This window comes from Dasypus novemcinctus, chromosome 20 (assembly GCF_030445035.2).
Source record: "Dasypus novemcinctus isolate mDasNov1 chromosome 20, mDasNov1.1.hap2, whole genome shotgun sequence".
Lineage (NCBI taxonomy): Eukaryota > Metazoa > Chordata > Mammalia > Cingulata > Dasypodidae > Dasypus > Dasypus novemcinctus.
Genome location: NC_080692.1, coordinates 24,570,678 through 24,588,731, shown reverse-complemented (window position 1 = coordinate 24,588,731; position 18,054 = coordinate 24,570,678). Strand labels below are relative to the sequence as shown.

Below are 18,054 nucleotides of genomic sequence, written 5' to 3'. Positions count from 1 at the left end.
GAGGGCCAGGGAGTAGGAGCTAGGGTGTTTAGGCGCTAGAAAGAGGCGGGCAATGGGGGATGTAGAGATGGGCATCCTGCCACCCGAGCCCGTGGGGTATCGAAGTCCTGAGTTCTTGGCCCCTTGGGCCATCCTGGCTAGCCTCCAAGGGTCGCATTGGCCCCAGGGGCGGGCTGGGGCTCTTGGGCTCTGGAATCGGCCTCAGACCCGGAAAGGTCCAGGTCCCAACCTCCGAGCCTCCGATCTCGGCCTTCCATTGGCCTCCTCTCCGCTCTTCCCCGCCTCCCTGACCTCTGCCCCTCCCTCCGGGCCTCTGATTGGCTGCCGCGCCCCCCCCGGACGCCTCATTGGCTCTTCTCGGTCGCCCTCCATCCTTGCTCCGGTACCCGTCTCCGTCTCCCAGCAGAAGGCGCAGCCATGAACCCGTTATTCGGCCCCAACCTCTTCCTCCTGCAGCAGGAGCAGCAGGGCCTGGCGGGGCCGCTGGGGGACCCCCTGGGAGGCGACCACTTCCCCGGGGGAGGGGACCTGCCCCCGGCGCCGCTCGCCCCGGCCGGCCCCGCCGCCTTCTCGCCGCCCGGGCCGGGCCCGGCGCCCCCCGCCGCCATGGCCCTCCGCAACGACCTGGGCTCCAACATCAACGTGCTCAAGACCCTGAACCTGCGCTTCCGCTGCTTCCTGGCCAAGGTGCACGAGCTGGAGCGCCGGAACCGGCTGCTGGAGAAGCAGCTGCAGCAGGCGCTGGAGGAGGGTAAGCAGGGCCGGCGGGGCCCGGCGCGCCGCGACCAGGCCGTGCAGACCGGCTTCGTCAGCCCCATCCGGCCCCTGGGGCTGCCCCTGGGCGCCCGGCCGGCCGCCGTGTGCGCCCCGTCGGCGCGGGGCCTGGGCTCGCCCGCGCGCTCGCCAGCCGGGCCCCCGGCGCCCCCCGCGGCCGGCGCCCCGCCCGCCACCTCCCTGGCCGCCGCCGCCGCAGCCACCGCCTCCGCCGCCTACTCCTCGTCTGCCCGTTTCATGCCCGGCACCATCTGGTCCTTCTCGCACGCCCGCCGCCTCGGGCCGGGACTGGAGCCCACTCTGGTGCAAGGGCCCGGCCTGTCGTGGGTGCACCCCGACGGGGTGGGCGTCCAGATCGACACCATCACGCCCGAGATCCGCGCGCTCTACAACGTGCTGGCCAAAGTGAAGCGGGAGCGGGACGAGTACAAGCGGAGGTAGGGACTGGGGGTCCGAAGACCAAGGACACGGGCTCGGGAGGTGGGAACAGCGTTCAGGGTCATGCCGCAAACACCAGGGCTGGGCCTCGGCCTGGGGTCAGGAGAGGAGAGCAGTGGGGCCCAAAGAGCAGGGGCGAGGAAGAGCAGAGAAAGTTCAGCCTGTGGCCTCAGGGGTTCCAGAGTCGGTGGCCCTGGAGCCTGGGGACTGGAATCCACAGGGAATGCAGAAGTGACACTCGTGACAGGAAGATGCTAGGAGCACAACAATGTGGGGCATTTACGTTTTTCTGGCGTTTCTGTGTCACCGTAGGCTGCAGTGTTTGGTGACTATGTGAGCTGGGGGCTTTTTTTGGAGTGTGACAGGGCAGCGGGTCTGAGAGGTATGCATCTGGGTAGGGCTTCTCCTCTCCCACCATAACTTCCACATGCTGATCAAAAGAGGCCAAGGAGAGAACTTTAATTTAGGATCCTGAATTAAGTGAAATTGGAAGGGGTGGTGAGGCGGGGGGCCGCACCCTGCACTGGGTGGTCCTGCCTCTGCCCCCAGTTTCCCAAAGCAACGTCGCTGGAAACTGGGTACCCGAGCTGGTTCCACACGAAAGGCTTCTGGGGACCTGGAGGCTTTTTCTGGAGTGGACCAAAAGAGGGGGTACAGAAGGAGTAAAGGGAATTCCCTAGGGAGAGGGAAAGGGGCTGGTGGTGGCCAGAGGGGGAGTGGAAGCTGTCAGAAGTGGAGGAAGCGGAGGGGCTGAGGAGGGAAAGCTGGCGCTAGGGACACCCCTGGGCGCACCCTCCGAGCGTGAGGGCGCAGCGGGCTGGCCCCGTCGCTCACGGTGGGGATGGTGCTGTCCCAGAGGAACCCCGTGGGGCGGCGCGAGGGGACAGGGGAACGCACGCCATGCTGGTGAGGGCTGTCCCCCAGGCGGGCTCCTTACGATGGCTGACAGCCAGGCTGCTGGGGCAGGATCAGTGAGCACGAGTCCTCGATCAGTGCCACGGCCGAGGAGGATGACAGTTGGGAGGAGCCTCTGGTTTTGGGGCCTTCAGGTTGAACCTGGCCTGGAGTTGCTTATTTCAGCTCCTCCAACCCCCTGGGGGCAGGCTGGGACTCTGCTGGGAGCAGGGCTGAGTGCCCGGGGGTGAGTGGCTGATGGGGCTTGGCTGAGGGGTCAGGGACATGATGCTGGGTCTGCGGACGACCTTCAGAGACAGGCCAGAGCTGCCAGCTCAGAGGTCAGCGGGCTTTCTGAGGCCGAGCGGTGTCCTCATGCTGGCTTCCTCAGTCGTAGACTCTGTTACAAGTGTCCTTGGGGGTCTCAGCTGCCCTAAGCCTGATGTTCAGATCCTACCCAGAGCCAGCCCGCCCCTGCCCCTGCAGGAGGTGGTGAATGCAGTCAGCAGTGGCACATGGACAGTTCTGGAATACGTCCACAACCACAGAAACAACTGCTGTTTTCCGGGACATTTGTTTTTTTAAACTGTAAGAGTGTTTGTCCTTGGTCCAGCTGTCCTGGGCAGTCAAGAGTTCTTCCTTGGGGACTGATTAGCTCATCACTCTGCAGTCGGTGGCTGAGCAGAAGGCCCTGTGGCTGGACTCGTGTGGGGTGTGGGGCTTGGGGCATGGGGCGTGAGCCTGGTGCCTGCTCATCCTGCCAGACCCCTGCCCTGTCCTCCTCTTTATAACATCTAACGCCTCTCACCAGCACTGACCTGGGAAGGAGCTGCCTGCTCTTTCAGCTGCCTTGCTTCCGTGACCCTGGGCGGGTCTCTTCCTGACCTCAGTTTTCATTCATTCAGGGCAGGAGTGGCCCCTGCCTTTTCTCTTCAGCTCAGGGGTACAGTTCCCTTGGAAGAGAGGTATTTGGTAAATGCAGAATCCACAGAAGTTTCTCAAGTTCTGGAAGTTTCTCAAATGAAGGGAATCTTGTAAATGAGACTGGATTTGAACAGTACTCAAAATAAACACGTGTGAGTGAAAATCTGACTCTAAAGTGGCTAGAATTCTAGTGTGCTTCCAGATTTTTTTTTTTCAGATTTTTACCTCTTTAGATTAATCTTAATTATTAATCTTAACGACCTGAATTTGTTGGGTTCATCCTCCCTGACACATCTGGTCCAGGGTGCTCGTCCCCTTGTCAGTCTGCTTTCTTTGTTCAGGGTCTTGTCGGCTCCGGGGGTCCAGGGGTGCTGCATCCCTTACCTTCATGTGGTGCAGAAGCCGAGGCCAAGGAAAGAGAAGGGTTTCATCTAGGGAAAGAAATAGCCCCTGCTCCTAGGGCCCTTCCCGGACCCCGATTGTCTGAATGAGAGTGTGGGCAAAACAGGAGAGGGCCACGTGGGGACCAGCAGGGAAGGGTGGGCCGGGCGCCGGGCTGCGCCAGGGCTGGCAGGGTGGTGGCAGGGCTGGCAGCCTCGTCCCCCCCCCCCCCCCCCCCCCCCCGCCCCAGCAGGGAGGGGCGGCGCTGATGGAGGAGTTATTATTAGGAAGACTGCAGTGCGGACGGCCGGGCTGGAGGGCGGGCCCGGGGCGGCGGAGAGCCGCGATTCAGCCCAGGGGCCCGGCAGGATTTAACCCCAGGCTGCAGACTCGGTCCTCTCGGGTTTCTTGCCATCCTCTTTCCTGCCTCCTAACCGCCCTGCTGCGATTGAAGTTTCTCTCTTGGTGCAGTTTCTCTCCTTTTCAAGGCTGGAAGCAGCTTTTCCAGAATGTGGCAGAAGTGATGGGCGTTTACGAATTAGGGTCTAGAAAGTTCTGCTCTCCCGGCTGGCTGGCTTGTGGGGTCCTGCAGTGACGGCCAGATCCTCAGCAGTGGCATTGCCCCCCCGCGGCGCTGTGATGTAGTAGAGCGCGCCCCAGCTGAGGGTCGGCTTGAACACTTGCAGACCTGAGCCTGGGACCTGTGTCCTAGCCCTGCCCTGTGGCTGAGCGCCTCTCTGCCTGCTTGTTGTGGTCCTGAGTCTCTGAATTCAGGCCACTGGACCCCCGGGACCCCCGGGGATCCAGGGGATGCACCAAGTTCAGCAGGCCCCTTGCAGGATCCGCTTTCCCTTCCCTCGGGGTCAGATGTGAGCACAGGCCCTGCGAGCCACCGCTCCACTGCTGCTGGAGGCCTTCCAAGTCCCGGGCCAGCCCTGTCGCCCTCAGGCTCCCTTCGAGGGGGTTCGGGGTGGGAGGCGTTTCGAGCTTGTGGGGATCGGACTCTGGCACCTCCTACCAGCTCTTGACCGACTCTGGTGGTGCAGTGTGTCCCTCGGACGCTGCTGAGGGCTGATGGGGCCAGCAGAGGCAGGGCGGCAGGCTGGAGGGTGGTGGTGCGGGCAGGAGGCGGGAGGCTAGATCTGTGCCACTGACGGGGGGCGACTGGGCTGGGTGGCCTGGTGGCCTGGCGTGGCAGGAAGGTGGGTGAGGAGGCCGGAGCCGGGCCTGTCTGGGAGGGGCACGGGAGCGGGGCTCTTGACTTGTCGGTGTGAGGCCCGGAGGTGACAGGAAGGCAGCTGAGCTCTGCGCCTGCTGGGAAGCGTGGGGGCTGCCGCCCAGGCCTGGCACAGCCCCTCCCGCTTGGGCGGGCCAGACCTGGGCCTTAGGCCTGAGCCGGAGAGGTGGGAAATGGGGCTGGGGGCAGGGACACTCCAGACCTAAGTTCTCCCCACTGTCTGTCAGGTGGGAAGAGGAGTACACGGTTCGGATACAGCTGCAGGAGCGCGTGGCCGAGCTGCAGGAGGTGAGGGGGCGCCCGCTGCCCCTCGGCCCTGGTGCCGCCGCCCCGTCCCTCTTTGTCTTCTCTACGGTCCAGCACTGGCAGTGCCACTGACGTCAGGGTTTCCCCCTGGCTGTAGGAAGCCCAAGAGGCCGACGCCTGCCAGGAAGAGCTGGCGCTGAAGGTGGAGCAGCTGAAAGCCGAGCTGGTGGTCTTCAAGGGGCTCATGAGCAACGTGAGTGCCGCCACGCCGCCCTCCGCCGGGCGCGCCCTTCCAGGCGAGGCCTGTTGCTCCCCTGCCCACGGGCCCTCCCTGCCCCCTTTCTGTCCTCCCGCTTTTTCCCCCTTCTGCTCCCTACTTCTAGAGTAAAAGAAGGAGCCAGAAAGCAGTTAGTAAAGGCTCCGGTTTGGAGCCAGGCAGCGTAGTTCACATTCCAGTTATGCAACCTGCCGGCAGCGTGGCCTTGGGCGAGTCCTTAGCTTCTCTCTGTCTCCGACTTCTCAGCTGTGGAAGGGGGAGAGCAGGCATTAGCTTTGCACAGTTATTGTGAAATTATAATGTGCTTAGATTAGCTCATTGCCTGGCACACGCTTAGTGCTAAATAACTGTTCACTGCTACCACTGGCACGCTCATTGTTAGAATACCTTCTCCACTCTTGCACCTCCCGGTTCTCTCTCCCTGGGGATGTCATTTCCTGGCGGGTCAGGCCTGCTGTCCTGGTTTGAGAGTGCCCAGCCTGACAGAGGGCACCTGCTTGTCCCAGCCCTGGACATGCCCTCAGGGACTCCCCGGCTGGCCAGGGTGGCAGCTGCAGGAGCAGCCCGATAGGGGCGCAAAGAGACGCAGGGTGGTTACGTGGGCATCCTGCTCGGAGGCCTCAGCGGCGTCTTCCATCTTCGAGAAGGGGGTGACGGTGACAGGATTGGAAGGACGAGGAGGATCTTGCGGGCCTCACAGGTCCCCCTCCCCGCTCTGCGTGTTCCCTGGACAGAACCTGTCGGAGCTGGACACCAAGATCCAGGAGAAGGCCATGAAGGTGGACATGGACATCTGCCGCCGCATCGACATCACCGCCAAGCTGTGCGATGTGGCCCAGCAGCGCAACTGCGAGGATATGATCAAGATGTTCCAGGTGAGAGCCAGGGCTGCCCTGGGCCCTGGGAAGGGGCAGGCCTGGCCCCGGGCCCCCCGGCCCTGCCCCTCCAGTGCCCGGAAGTCCCGCTGCCTGGCTGCTGGCTGGCGCTCGGGCCCCGCCTCCTGGGGCGTCCTTATCCTGGCCACGGGGGACCCAAGTGGGACTAGGCTGGGGGGCAAGGCTCAGCCCCTGAAGAGAGGTTCTGGAAGCTGCCTCTAACACCCTCTCTCTCCTTCCCCCTCTCTCCTCTGTCTGCTTCCTTTCCTCTCTCCCTTTCATCTCTCTTGCTTTCTCCACAGAAGAAGCTGGTTAGTTTTGATCTCGCTCGAGCTCCTCGAGGCCCCAGTCCCAGCCTCTAAAATCTGCCAGTGGTTTGGCTATCAGTTCTGACCCACGGGGCCTTTTAGCACTGATTTCCTCTTCCCTTCCTAGTTTCCTTGCCCTTCCTCCCTTTTTCCTGTCTTTCTCTTTCCTTAATTTCTTCCTCTCCCTTCTCTTTGGCTTTCCGGATCTGGATGTGATTCAGATTCTTCTTTGAAAACACTGTACCTTCCTTTGCCTCGCAGCCCTAAAACTTTCTTTTTACTCATTACATTAGAAAGTTTTTTTTTTTTTTAGGAGCAAAGAGAAACCCCACACCCTCTTTAGCCATCCCACACGTCTTAGTGTGGGTGCAGCCAGCCATCCCTCCCCTTATCTTACTACTCTCTTTTCTCTCTTTCTTCTCTTTCTTCCTTCTCGGTCTGCAGCTCTGTCCCCATCTCATCCGTGTCTGTGTGTGTCTTGGTAACTCTCCTCGTTTGTTCTTGCTGTAGCTGCGTCTCTTCCCTGTGTCTGCCCCGCCCCCCGCTGGTTCATGTCCGCCCCGCCCGGCCGCCCCCCCCACCCCCGGCCTTGTCTCTGTAGTCTCTGCACTTGTCTCCCATTAAGGTCCCAGCCATGGGGGGGCGGAAGCGGGAGCGCAAGGCTGCCAGCGAGGAGGAGCCCTCCCTGTCGGAGAGTGACGGGCCCCGCCCGCCCGCGGGGGAGGAGGAGGAGAGCGCGGCCCTGAGCCTCAACGAGGAGATGCAGCGCATGCTCAACCAGCTGTGAGTCCCCAGGCCCCTGAGCGCCCCTCCTCCAGGAGGCAGGCCCCGCCCTGACACGAGGGTTCCCGTCTCTAGGCGGGAGTATGACTTTGAGGACGACTGTGACAGCCTGACCTGGGAGGAGACTGAGGAGACCCTGCTGCTGTGGGAGGATTTCTCAGGCTATGCCATGGCAGCTGCAGAGGCCCAGGGAGAGGTAACCCCTCCCGGCGCCCGCCCTCCGCTTCCGCCCCGCCCGCACACCGCCCCCCCCACGCCATGTCCCCATGTGGCTGTCGTCCTCCACTGCCGCTCCCTGCTCCTTTAACCTTTTTCTTTTCCTTCTCCAGCTTCCGTTAACCGCCTTTCTCTGTCTCTCCCCCTCTTGGCCCTGTGATGTGCCCCCCCCATCCCTCGTCGTTGTCCCTCCGTCCGTCGTCGTCCCCCCCGCCCCCGCCATTGACCTCCCCCTTGCTCCCCTTTCCTCTCCAGCAGCAGGAAGACAGTTTGGAGAAGGTGATTAAGGACACCGAGTCCCTGTTCAAAACCCGGGAGAAGGAATACCAGGAAACCATTGACCAGATAGAGGTAAGGGCCTGCGCGAAGGCCACGGGGCCCCGCCGGTCGTGCGGGCGCTGCAGGCCCTGCCCTTCTCGCCAGGGGAGCAGTGGCCTCCCAGCGGCAGCACCCACGGTGGGTTCTCACGGCCTCCCGCTGCCAGGGTGGAACGTGGGTTGGCCTCAGCGCCCACTTACCTGCAGGCACTCTGCCTGTCCATCCTTATTCTCTCTGAGCCTGGTCTTAATAATACCCCCCCCCCAATAGAGTTGTTGTTGTGAGATTCAAATGAAATAATGCACATCAAGAGCTTAGGACAGGGGATGGGTGCAGCTCAAGTGGTTGAGCGCCTGCTTCCCACGCACAGGGTCCCCGGTTTGATCCTCGGCGCCTCCTAAATCAAAACAAAACAAATGATAAAACCATCTCTCATTGGGGAGTGGAAGTAGCTCACTGTTTGAGCGCCTGCTTCCCATGTATGAGGTCCTGGGTTCAGTCCCTGGTACCTCCTTTTTTTTTATTTTTATTTTTATTTTTAAAGATTTATTTATTTATTTAATTTCCCCCCTCCCCTGGTTGTCTGTTCTTGGTGTCTATTTGCTGCGTCTTGTTTCTTTGTCCGCTTCTCTTGTTTCTTTGTCCGCTTCTGTTGTCGTCAGCGGCAGGGGAAGTGTGGGCGGCGCCATTCCTGGGCAGGCTGCACTCTCTTTTCACGCTGGGCGGCTCTCCTCACGGGCGCACTCCTTGCGCATGGGGCTCCCCCACGCGGGGGACACCCTTGCGTGGCATGGCACTCCTTGCGCGCATCAGCGCTGCGCATGGCCAGCTCCACACGGGTCAAGGAGGCCCGGGGTTTGAACCGCGGACCTCCCATATGGTAGACGGACGCCCCAACAACTGGGCCAAAGTCCGTTTCCCCCTGGTACCTCCTTAAGGGAAAAAAAAAAAAAGAGCTCAGGACAGCCTGCCTGCTGGGCAGCACGCCGTCACGGGTGGCGTGGTAGTCTTATGATGTCAGTGCCCGGCACTCAGGGCTGGACTCGAACTTTCCATTCTTGCCGTAGACCTGAGGGGCCCGGTGGAGAGGGCAGGTGGAGCTGGGGCTTTCCCTGTAACTTCAGCCCTAGACCTCAGGGGCGACGAGAAGGGCTTGTGGATCCCCCCACCCGAGTGGAGGCGGCTGTGTGTGGGGGGCGGGTGTGATTCCGGGGACCCCTCCGGTGTGGGAGGTGGCCCTGTCCCGTGCCCTCTGACCTGGGATGAGGCCGGGCGACTTGTGCCGAGCTCAGCCTCTCTTTAGGCCCACGGGGCAGGCTCCACTGTTCTCCACTGCCTGCCTCGTGAGGAGGAAGGCGAGAAGCTGATTTCCCACGTGCCCGCCCTCGCGCCACACGTCAAATGGCCTTGCTCCTCTGAGTGAAACCTGCCCTCTCTTCGGCCAGGCGGACAGATGCTAAGCTTCCAGGGCACAGCCAGGCTCACTCTCCCATGTGTGCCTGTCCCGCTGGCTCGTGCTCCGTCCTTCCTTACCCGGCTTCCTGCGGCCTCTTTTGGTTGGGGCTGAAGGTTTGCTGTTTCCACTGTACCTTCACCCCAGCAGGGCCTTAGAGCAGCGGCCCGGGGCTGCCATCCTGCCCGCCTCTTCCCCTGGACCCAAAGTGCTGAGCTCCAAACATGACCTGAAAAGAAAGAAAAGCAAACCTAGACGGGCATGTGCCCTTGAAGACTTTTGAGCCATCGAGTTCCTCTCCTCTGCCAGTAGGAATGACGTGAGGAGGAATGGGAAGCCAGCTGCCTGGGGCTTTGGTTGTCCCTGGTGACCCAGTGCAGCTGCGGGGTTCTTTTGTCTTTGTGACCCCTCATCTCTGGGGCCCTGAGATGGAGGCAAGGACCCATCATCGCCCGCTGAGGGCAGGGCCTGGGGAGGGGACTTCTCCCCTGCCCCCCCCCCCCACAGCTCCTGTTCCTACCCCACCCCTCAGCACACAGCACATATGGGGTTTTCGTTGAAGCTTGCCGAGGCTATCTCCTGCGAGCATCTCCTCACCTCACCCCTGCTTTGCCTCTGAATTAAGGGGGTACATACAGATACGTAGAGGGGCTGGAGGCAGTAGTAAGCCTGTATTTTGATAGAATATATTTGGTTCGTTCCCTTCCTCCCTGCCCACCTGAGTGATGGGTTTCAGAAACCAGCCCCCTCCCCCCTGGCTTTCCCAAGATGGAGGCAGCGGGCCGTGGGTGGCAGCTGTGTGTCCGAGAGCTGGTGCCATCACATTTTCTTCCCAGATGGAACAGTCGGCGCGCCTGCTCCCCTGCTTGCTGCATCCAGCTCGGGGAGCAAGTCGGCCCTTCTAGCCGAGCTCACCAGGGCTTTTGACCTGCCCAGGCCACATCTCATCCCAAATGCTCCTGTCCTGACCGGCTACTGCCCTTGTCCCGCCCTGTGACCCGGCTACCTTCTCCACGGTCCCAGCCTCTCTCCGTGCAGTGTAGGTTTTCCGTGCGTGGCTCCCTACCCTTTCTTTCCCTTTGCTCTCAGGCAGTCAAGCGATCACCTCCGAGTGGCTGGTTGATTCTGCTTCCTTCTAGCCCCTGTGCTCTGTACCCAGCACCTCCTGCCGCCTCGTCCCCTGCCCCCGGCTCTCCCTCAGGGCGTGTCTGCTGCCCAGCCCCTGGCCCTGTGCTCAGAGGGGGCCCCTGTGTCCTTGACTCGGAGCCCCACGTTGCTTCACATCTTACACTTCCTCAGTTGGGACACATCTTCTAATCAGAAGGACACACTCAGCATGCTGGTCTTTCTTTTAGTCTCTGAAAATGGCTTGCAAGTGAGAAGCAATAAGGAGAAGTAGAGGGAACGGAGCCCCTTCCACCAGCCACACAGGGGTCCTCCTTTAGGCCCCCCGTTAACCGGTGCGTTCAGTCCCAGGAGGTGCCAGGAGCCTGCGCCTCAGTAGCAAGGCAGACAGACTTGCTACAACATCATAGAGGGGGTGAAGGCTGAACTGTGCCCCAGGCGAACCCCAAAAAAGGCACGTCAGCCCCCAGTGGCGCCCCTGTGCTCATGAGACTGCCCCTATGAGACTGCCCCCCCTGCCCTGGTTCTCGTTCCTTCCTCACTGCTCTTTAGAAGAACGTGGGCCTGGAGCAGATACCTTTGCTTGCCTCTGTAGGCTGAGAGCCCCGGGCAGAGCAGAAGGAAGCATAGCACTTCCAGTACTTTCTGCCACCGTCTGGTTTGTTAAATCTGAGCCCTTGGTCTGGGCGGGTTAGCCTCCTGGGGCTCCGGAGCAGGCCCCGTGGGGCCCCTGCCCGCCCCGCGCCCGCTAACCCCCGTGGCCCTGCCCTGCCCCTGCCCCAGCTGGAGCTGGCCACAGCCAAGAACGACATGAACCGGCACCTGCACGAGTACATGGAGATGTGCAGCATGAAGCGGGGCCTGGACGTGCAGATGGAGACCTGCCGCAGGCTCATCACCCAGTCCGGGGACCGGTAAGGGCCCCCTCCTCTGTCCTCGGGCCCGCCCAGGGCGCAGCAGGGAGGTGGGTGCAGCAGAGCCCCTTGGCAGGCAGGCCCCGAAGCCCTTTAGCAGGGACCCCGCTCGTCTTTTGTCGCGGGCTGCCCTTGGGGGTCACCTGGGATGTCTGGCCCAGGCTGACAGCTCAGGAGGACGCTTCTGTCCCACAGCAGCTGGATGGGGCGTCTGCCCCACCAGGGGCACTTCCCGAAGCCCCCAGCCCAGGCTCGAGGCCGCTTAGACACTGACCGGGAGCAGAAGGATGTGGGGGCAGATTTGTACAGGGAGTCAGGGCCATGCTTTGTGCATTTGACCCTGTGTAGGTTATATTTCAACAAAAAAATTAACACAAAAGCCACAAAAATGCTAGAGACAGAGATAAAGCAGGCAAGAGCTTGGTGGCAGCTCTGCCGGGAGGCGCTCCTGAGTGACCCTCCGACCCTTGGAGTTTTGTCACCTGCCTGCTGGCGAATGAGGCCTCTGGTCCCGCCCAAAGTGACTGCTGGTGTTTTCTTCTAGAAAGTCTCCTGCTTTCACTGCGGTCCCGCTTAGCGACCCGCCGCCAGCGCCTAGCGAGGCTGAGGACTCCGATCGCGAGGTCTCATCTGACAGCTCCCTGAGATAGGGAACTCTGCCTGCTCCCCGCTGTGGCGTCCCCCTGCGAGGCTGAGGGGGCGGGAGGGCCCCAGGAAGGGCCCCGCTGTCCCCCGCACCCAGCCAGGCCCGGGGGGTCGGGGCACTCCTCCCCTGTCCTCTCCAGGGTTCGGGGTGCGGGGCTAGCCTTGGCCCTGGCCTCCTGGGGCCACTTGCACCCGCCTTCCTGGGTGGGTATCTGCTATTTTTGCCTCTCTCAAACGCTGCTGGACTGGATGGCGGCCCCTGGCTTCTCGTTGTGAGGAATGTGAGCGTGGGGCCCTCCATCCCTGGGGCGGAGAGCCAGCCCCGGTCTGATTCCATACTGGTGCTACCTGCCCAGGCACTGGTATGCAGTGGCTCAAGCTGAAAGTGCCGTGGCTTGTGCAGCCAGCAGGCTGCTGTGGAGGGAGGGGGAGGCCGGGGCAGCCTCTCCGCCCCTCCCTTGGTGTCTCGGCCGCCTCTGGAGTGGATGTGGTGGGAAGCACGCCCTGGGGAAGTGCTGTGCGGTAAAGGGGCCTCAGTGCCGCCCGTGGAGGTGGCCTCGGCTTCTGAGGGGAGCCCATGCAGTGCCCTGGCAGGAGCTTGAGCTCCTGCTCATCCCCCGTCACTGCTGACTGAAGACCTGTCGCGTGCATGCATGTTTGCGTCATGCACACAAGTGCACACTCTTCAAGCCTCAGCTGCCACAGCTGGCGTCTCCCCTGCAGCCGCAGGCTGAGAAGATGTTGCTTTGGAAAGAAGCTTGGAGCCATTGGGAGCAGTGCTTGGGAACGACAGCTCAGCATTCTGTCCAGGAGGCTTGTGCTGAGTTGACACTTGACTCTAATAATAACGCAACTGGCGAGTATTCATTGAGCCCTCGTGTCACTGTTTCAAGCACTTTGGGTATTAGCTGCAGTCCCTTCTAACGCTATGAAGAGGGATGCATCATTTCCATCTTAGGATGTGTAACACCGACACCAGGGAGGTGACCATTTATTTGCTCAAAGTAATGGAGCTAGTTAGGTGGCAGTCAGGATTTGAACCCAGGCCCAAGCCCACACCTGCCCTCTAAGCCCCTGCACCTCACCTGATGGCAATAGGAATGGTCCTCCTAGGGGTCTATTATGTAAGACTCCTGCGCATCGCTCAGCTCATCTACTACAGGTGGGCAGTAATCCGCACTGCGTGTGCCTGTGGGGCTCCATGGAGCTGTACCCAACCTGATCCTTGTGAAGACTTTAGGAGATGGGCACCAACAGAGCCTGCTTTGCAGACCAGCATGGCTCCACTCCCTTCTCTGCACAGAGCCCTCTGGGACAGGTAGCTTTCAGAACGGTGTGACTAGGCAGTTATAATCTAACCAAAGGGACAAAGTGGCCTTTGCACCACGGGAAGAGGGCAAACCAAAGCTTAGCTTCTTCCTAAAAGACTGCTGAATTGGTCTTTAGAGGCCCTCAAGGGCACTGCACTGCCTTCCCAGGAATGCAGTGTTCCACGGGGCTCCCCATGTGCCTTAGTGGGCACCAGCCCCGCTTCCCTCCCATCACCCTAAGGCCTGTGGGTAATGCAACACAGACAGCAGGCTGGGTACAGTATACTTTATTGATGGTACACGACAAGGTAGGGCCCTCTGAGCCCCTCCCTTTCTCCAGGGGGTCTGGGATGGAAGCTGTGGCGGATGGTGGTACTCAGTGTTGGGGGATCAGGTTGGGGTCAGAACTCCCCAGCAGCTGCCACTTTTCCTCTCAACCATTGCTGGGGCTGGTGGTCCAGGGGCTCTTACTCCTTGGAGGCCATGTGGACCATGAGGTCCACCACCCTGTTGCTGTAGCCAAATTCATTGTCGTACCTGGAGGAAGAGCGAGTGGGTAAGGGCTGTTTTTCTCTGAGCTTCCACCAGGGGGTGTCAGGCTCAGGAGCGCTTTCTCCTGCACATACCAGGAAATGAGCTTGACAAAGTGGTCGTTGAGAGCAATGCCAGCCCCAGCATCAAAGGTGGAAGAGTGGGTGTCACTGTTAAAGTCGCAGGAGACAACCTGGGGAGAGAGGGCTAAGCGTGGGAACCTGGTCTTGTTTGGTGGGCCCACGTGGACACTGAGCTCCCCGACCTCAGTACCTGGTCCTCAGTGTAGCCCAGGATGCCCTTCAGGGGACCTTCTGATGCCTGCTTCACCACCTTCTTGATGTCATCGTATTTGGCCTAGTAAGGAAAGTGCGAGATGGTCAGTCAAGTTCCAACCTCCCCACTGCCCCCCAAGGCCCCCCACCTTGACACACACCGCTTTCTCCAGACGGCAGGTCAGATCCACGACAGACACGTTGGGGGTGGGGACGCGGAAGGCCATGCCAGTGAGCTTCCTGTGGGCACAGCGAGGGAGGCAGGGTCACAACGCCGGTTCCTCCAGCCTCTGCCTGCCTCCAGGCGCCAAGGGCAGGAAAGCAGCGAGAACCTTACCCATTCAGCTCTGGGATGACCTTGCCCACCGCCTTGGCAGCGCCGGTAGATGCAGGGATGATGTTCTGGGCAGCCCCACGGCCGTCACGCCACAGCTTCCCGGAGGGGCCGTCCACAGTTTTCTGGGTGGCAGTGATGGCGTGGACAGTGGTCTGGAAAACATGGAGGGAGTCAGGGCCCCACACGGCTTTCACCAGCTCTCAGCCTCCCCCCTCACGGAGAAATTAAGGGAGTGGAGGGCTTGAGCCAACCCTGTGGGATCTCCAACAACCCGGGGCCCTGTTGCAGGGAAGAGGGAAGAGCCGATCCCAAGTCTGGTACCATGAGTCCCTCCACGATGCCGAAGTTGTCATGGATGACCTTGGCTAGGGGAGCCAGGCAGTTGGTGGTGCAGGAAGCATTGCTGGAAGAGGCAGGCAGGTCAGGGGACCAGGAACAGCCCGTACCACGCAGCACAGGCTGGCCACGCCGCCACCCCCGCTGCGCTGCCCGCTGCCAGCCTCACCTGACGATCTTCAGGGAATTGTCGTACTTGTCATGGTTCACGCCCATCACAAACATGGGGGCATCAGCCGAAGGGGCAGAGATGATGACTCTCTTGGCGCCACCTTTCAAGTGAGCCTGCGATCGGGAGAAGTTACAGACCCAGGTTCTACCTTCCCTAGTCGTCAGCAGCCCTCAGGGTAGCGCGTCGCCGCTTTAACCTCCCTGCCCACTCACCCCAGCCTTCTCCAAGGTCGTGAAGACACCAGTGGACTCCACAACATATTCAGCACCGGCATCACCCCACTTGATGTTGGCGGGGTCTCGCCTACAATGGAGGAACAGGATGAAGATCTGGGACCAGAGGCGCCCTGTATCCAGAGGGTACCCCATCCCAGCACCTCCCCACCCAACAAGTTTCTTCCTGGACTGTCTTCTAAACTCACTCCTGGAAGATAGTGATGGGATGCCCATTGATGACAAGCTTCCCGTTCTCAGCCTTGACAGTGCCCTTGAACTTGCCATGGGTGGAATCATACTGGAACATGTAGACCTGGGAGAACAAATGAGGCCCTCAAGGGGCTGCCCCAGGAAGCTCTGCTCACCCCTCAGTGGCACAGATGGCACTCACCATGTAGTTGAGGTCGATGAAGGGGTCATTGATGGCAACAACCTGCACTTTGCCAGAGTTCACAGCAGCCCTGGTGACCAGGCGCCCAATACGGCCAAATCTGAGGGTGAGGGGGTGAGAAGGTTTGAGTAGGGGAGACTTCCCCTGGGTAGGCATCCTGTTAACAGGGTAGCACACATTTCCTACCTCCAGAAATTTCTAAAAGGTCTAAGTTGATCTACACTGGGCAACCCTGCCAGGCCAAGGTGGCTTTATAGCATGGTGGTGACGTAAAGCTCTGACCCAGCCGTGAGGTGATCAGAGGTAGAGGCTAGCTAGCTCATCCTCCCCATCCCTAGCACTTTAAGGACAGTGACACTGCAGGGTACTGCCACCCAGCCTGGGCACGTGGCATTCATCACACCCTCCACATCCTGGGAACGTGTACTCCTGCCTGGCCCAGCTTCAGGCTACACCCTTCTAGGGAGACCTTCGCAGTCAGCATCCCAGGTTCAAAGGGCAGGAGTTAAGGGTTAGAGATTAACTGGACAGGGCAAGCTCCCCCCCTCTCCAAGTCCTCCTGTGGAAGGGAAAGAAATCCAGCACCAAACTCTCCCAGCCCTGGGGCTCAGATTTGCTACTGCCCTTCCAAGGGCTTTTCCAAAAACCAGGAGTGGTAGCAACAGATGTGTGTGGGGGGTGCTGGGAGGAAGAGAAGCCCAGGCCCCCAGCTCCAAGAAAGGTCAGGCAGCTAAATTTAACCTCAGATTAGGGTGGAGGGGGAGATCTGGTTTCTGAAGATGGAATGGGGAGAAGGGCAGGAGTCCCTCGGCTCCCGGACACCCAATCCTTCTCGTGACCTTTACAGGACTGGCCTTTAGGGTTGGGGTCAGCTCTAAGCATGGATGGGAAGAGGGGCTGCTCTTATAGGAGCCATCTTACAGTGGAAAATTTCTAGCTAGCCATGACTCAGCTGCCCCAGCTTGGCACTGAGCCACAGCTCCCACACCTTTCCAAAAAAGAAAAAAAAAAACCCAAACCAAAACCAAGAGGGCGCCTGGTAAATAAGCCCATTGATTTGGTTTATTAGAGAATTACCCAGGAAACCATCATCCTGGAGGGAAACACCTGCCTGGAAGCTTAAGGGAGGATTTAGTTCCGAGGTCCCCGCTCTCAAGAGGAAGAACAAGGAAAAAAGCCTTGCCTCACCTCCTTTACCGTATAAAGGGGACTCCACCCCACTGAGGCAGAGGGCTCGTCAGGGCGAGGAAGCTGTCCTAACGGTGGTTCATTCATTTCCTTCCCAGTTGCAACATGGCCGCTGGGTCACCGCAAATAAAACCTCCCACTGGGGAGGCACCAAGCTGAGCCTTTTCCATCCCGGTGCGGGGGGCCGGGTTGGGGGAGGGGGATGGTGGGGGAAGGGCTCCCCTCCTGCCACGTGACCCAGCAGAGCGGGGAAAGGAAGGAAAGAAAGGCGACCGGGCTAGGGGTGACGGGAATGGATATAAAGCGAGAACTGGGGACTCCCCTGTTTCGCTGCGGCGGGTGGAGTGGAAGGTTCTGGACGGATCGTCCCCGCAGGGGAGAAATTACAAGAACCGCAAGGTGGGGGACCCCGAGCTATTTGGGGTTGCCTGGACCAGGTCAGAGGTATGACCTTGAGTTCTCCTTAGGTGAGGACGGCCACCCTCACCCACCCACCTCCCCCCCCGCGACGGCAGAGACCCCAGTCGGGCAAGACCTGCAAATGCAATTCGGCGGGGGCTGCGTAATGCCCCACCCTATCCCGCCCCCCCACTCACCCGTTTACTCCAATCTTCACCATCTTGTCTCAGGGATGCGGCTGCGGAGAAAGAGGAAGATGAGCACCGGAGGGCGCGGCGTCCCCGCCCGAGCGCGGCCCACGAGGTCCACGGCGAAGGGTGCTGCAGCCCCTCCCCTCCCCCACCCCAGCTCCCGGCCTCCATTCCCACGCGGCGCCTCCTCACGTCCTCCCCGCAGCCCCTGCAATGCGGAGGCCGGAGCCAGGCCCGCCCCGGCGCCGCACCGGTCCAGCCCGGGGCTGGCCGCGCGCGTCCCCTCCTTGTCCCCTTCCAGAGGCGCCCCGTGCCCTTCCTTGCCCCGCTCGCCCCTTTTTCACCTGGCGCTGCGCGAAGAGCTGCGGCTGTCTGTCGAACGGGAAGGGGCAGAGAGCGGCGGGGGAGGCTGCAGGCTCAATTTATAGAAGCGCGGGGGGTGGGGGGCCGGCTGCGGACCCGCCCCGCGCGCGGCCTGCCCGGGGCCGCCCCCCGCGCGGGGGCCTGAGCTACGTGCGCCCGTAAAGCTGCGAGTAGCGGCGCTCGCCTTTTTTTTTTTTGGTGCCGGGGACCTTCCTCTTTCCAACGGGCATGCGCCCCGGGACGGAGAGGGGGCACGGGCTGAGCTCGGCCTGGTCGCGCGGTGATAGGTGACGGTGCCTAGGACGAGACTGTGGGCCCGCGGGGACTTCTGGACCCGAGGCCGGTGGCCCTGGTGGGAACTGAGGACATCCAGGAGCCAGGGACGTTGCAGCTGCTGCACGGATGGAACGGGGAGACCCGGGGGACTGGTGGGATGTGGGACTGGAGCTGGAGTCCCGGCCAGCTCGCGGCGGCACGCTGCCAGCCCCCTTCCTCTTTCTCAAGGGCTGAGAGGCGCGAAGGCCGAGGAGCGGCTCGT

At 61.1% G+C, this 18,054-nt stretch overlaps 2 protein-coding genes and 1 long non-coding RNA gene across 9 annotated transcripts; 1 reads left to right on the top strand and 2 right to left on the bottom strand.

Moving 5' to 3' along the window:
- Window positions 1-368: 368 nt before the first annotated feature.
- On the top strand, window positions 369-12,671 carry IFFO1 (intermediate filament family orphan 1). Of its 7 annotated transcripts, none has more exons than XM_058282644.2 (9): window positions 373-1,211; window positions 4,876-4,936; window positions 5,052-5,147; window positions 5,906-6,046; window positions 6,980-7,137; window positions 7,213-7,333; window positions 7,609-7,704; window positions 11,033-11,163; window positions 11,712-12,671. In XM_058282644.2, the coding sequence occupies exons 1-9, from the start codon at window positions 418-420 to the stop codon at window positions 11,806-11,808; spliced, it is 1,695 nt and encodes a 564-aa protein (XP_058138627.1). In that variant the 5' UTR covers window positions 373-417; the 3' UTR covers window positions 11,809-12,671. The 7 variants fall into 7 exon arrangements, with proteins under 7 accessions (XP_058138631.1, XP_058138630.1, XP_058138628.1 ...); XM_058282643.2 differs by having other exon boundaries at window positions 374-1,211; window positions 7,612-7,704; window positions 11,708-12,671; XM_058282642.2 differs by having other exon boundaries at window positions 375-1,211; window positions 11,708-12,671.
- Window positions 12,672-13,390: 719 nt separating this feature from the next.
- Window positions 13,391-15,546, bottom strand: GAPDH (glyceraldehyde-3-phosphate dehydrogenase). Its single transcript, XM_058282650.2, has 10 exons — window positions 15,376-15,546; window positions 15,191-15,297; window positions 14,982-15,072; window positions 14,767-14,882; window positions 14,583-14,664; window positions 14,262-14,413; window positions 14,086-14,164; window positions 13,923-14,006; window positions 13,745-13,842; window positions 13,391-13,655 (listed from the first exon to the last, which is right to left on the bottom strand). The coding sequence occupies exons 1-10, from the start codon at window positions 15,529-15,531 to the stop codon at window positions 13,586-13,588; spliced, it is 1,035 nt and encodes a 344-aa protein (XP_058138633.1). The 5' UTR covers window positions 15,532-15,546; the 3' UTR covers window positions 13,391-13,585.
- A 1,031-nt stretch (window positions 15,547-16,577) lies between these two features.
- Window positions 16,578-17,607, bottom strand: LOC139437085 (uncharacterized). Its single transcript, XR_011646653.1, has 3 exons — window positions 17,498-17,607; window positions 17,160-17,200; window positions 16,578-16,702 (listed from the first exon to the last, which is right to left on the bottom strand). It is a non-coding gene; the product is annotated as an uncharacterized lncRNA (long non-coding RNA).
- Window positions 17,608-18,054: the final 447 nt, after the last annotated feature.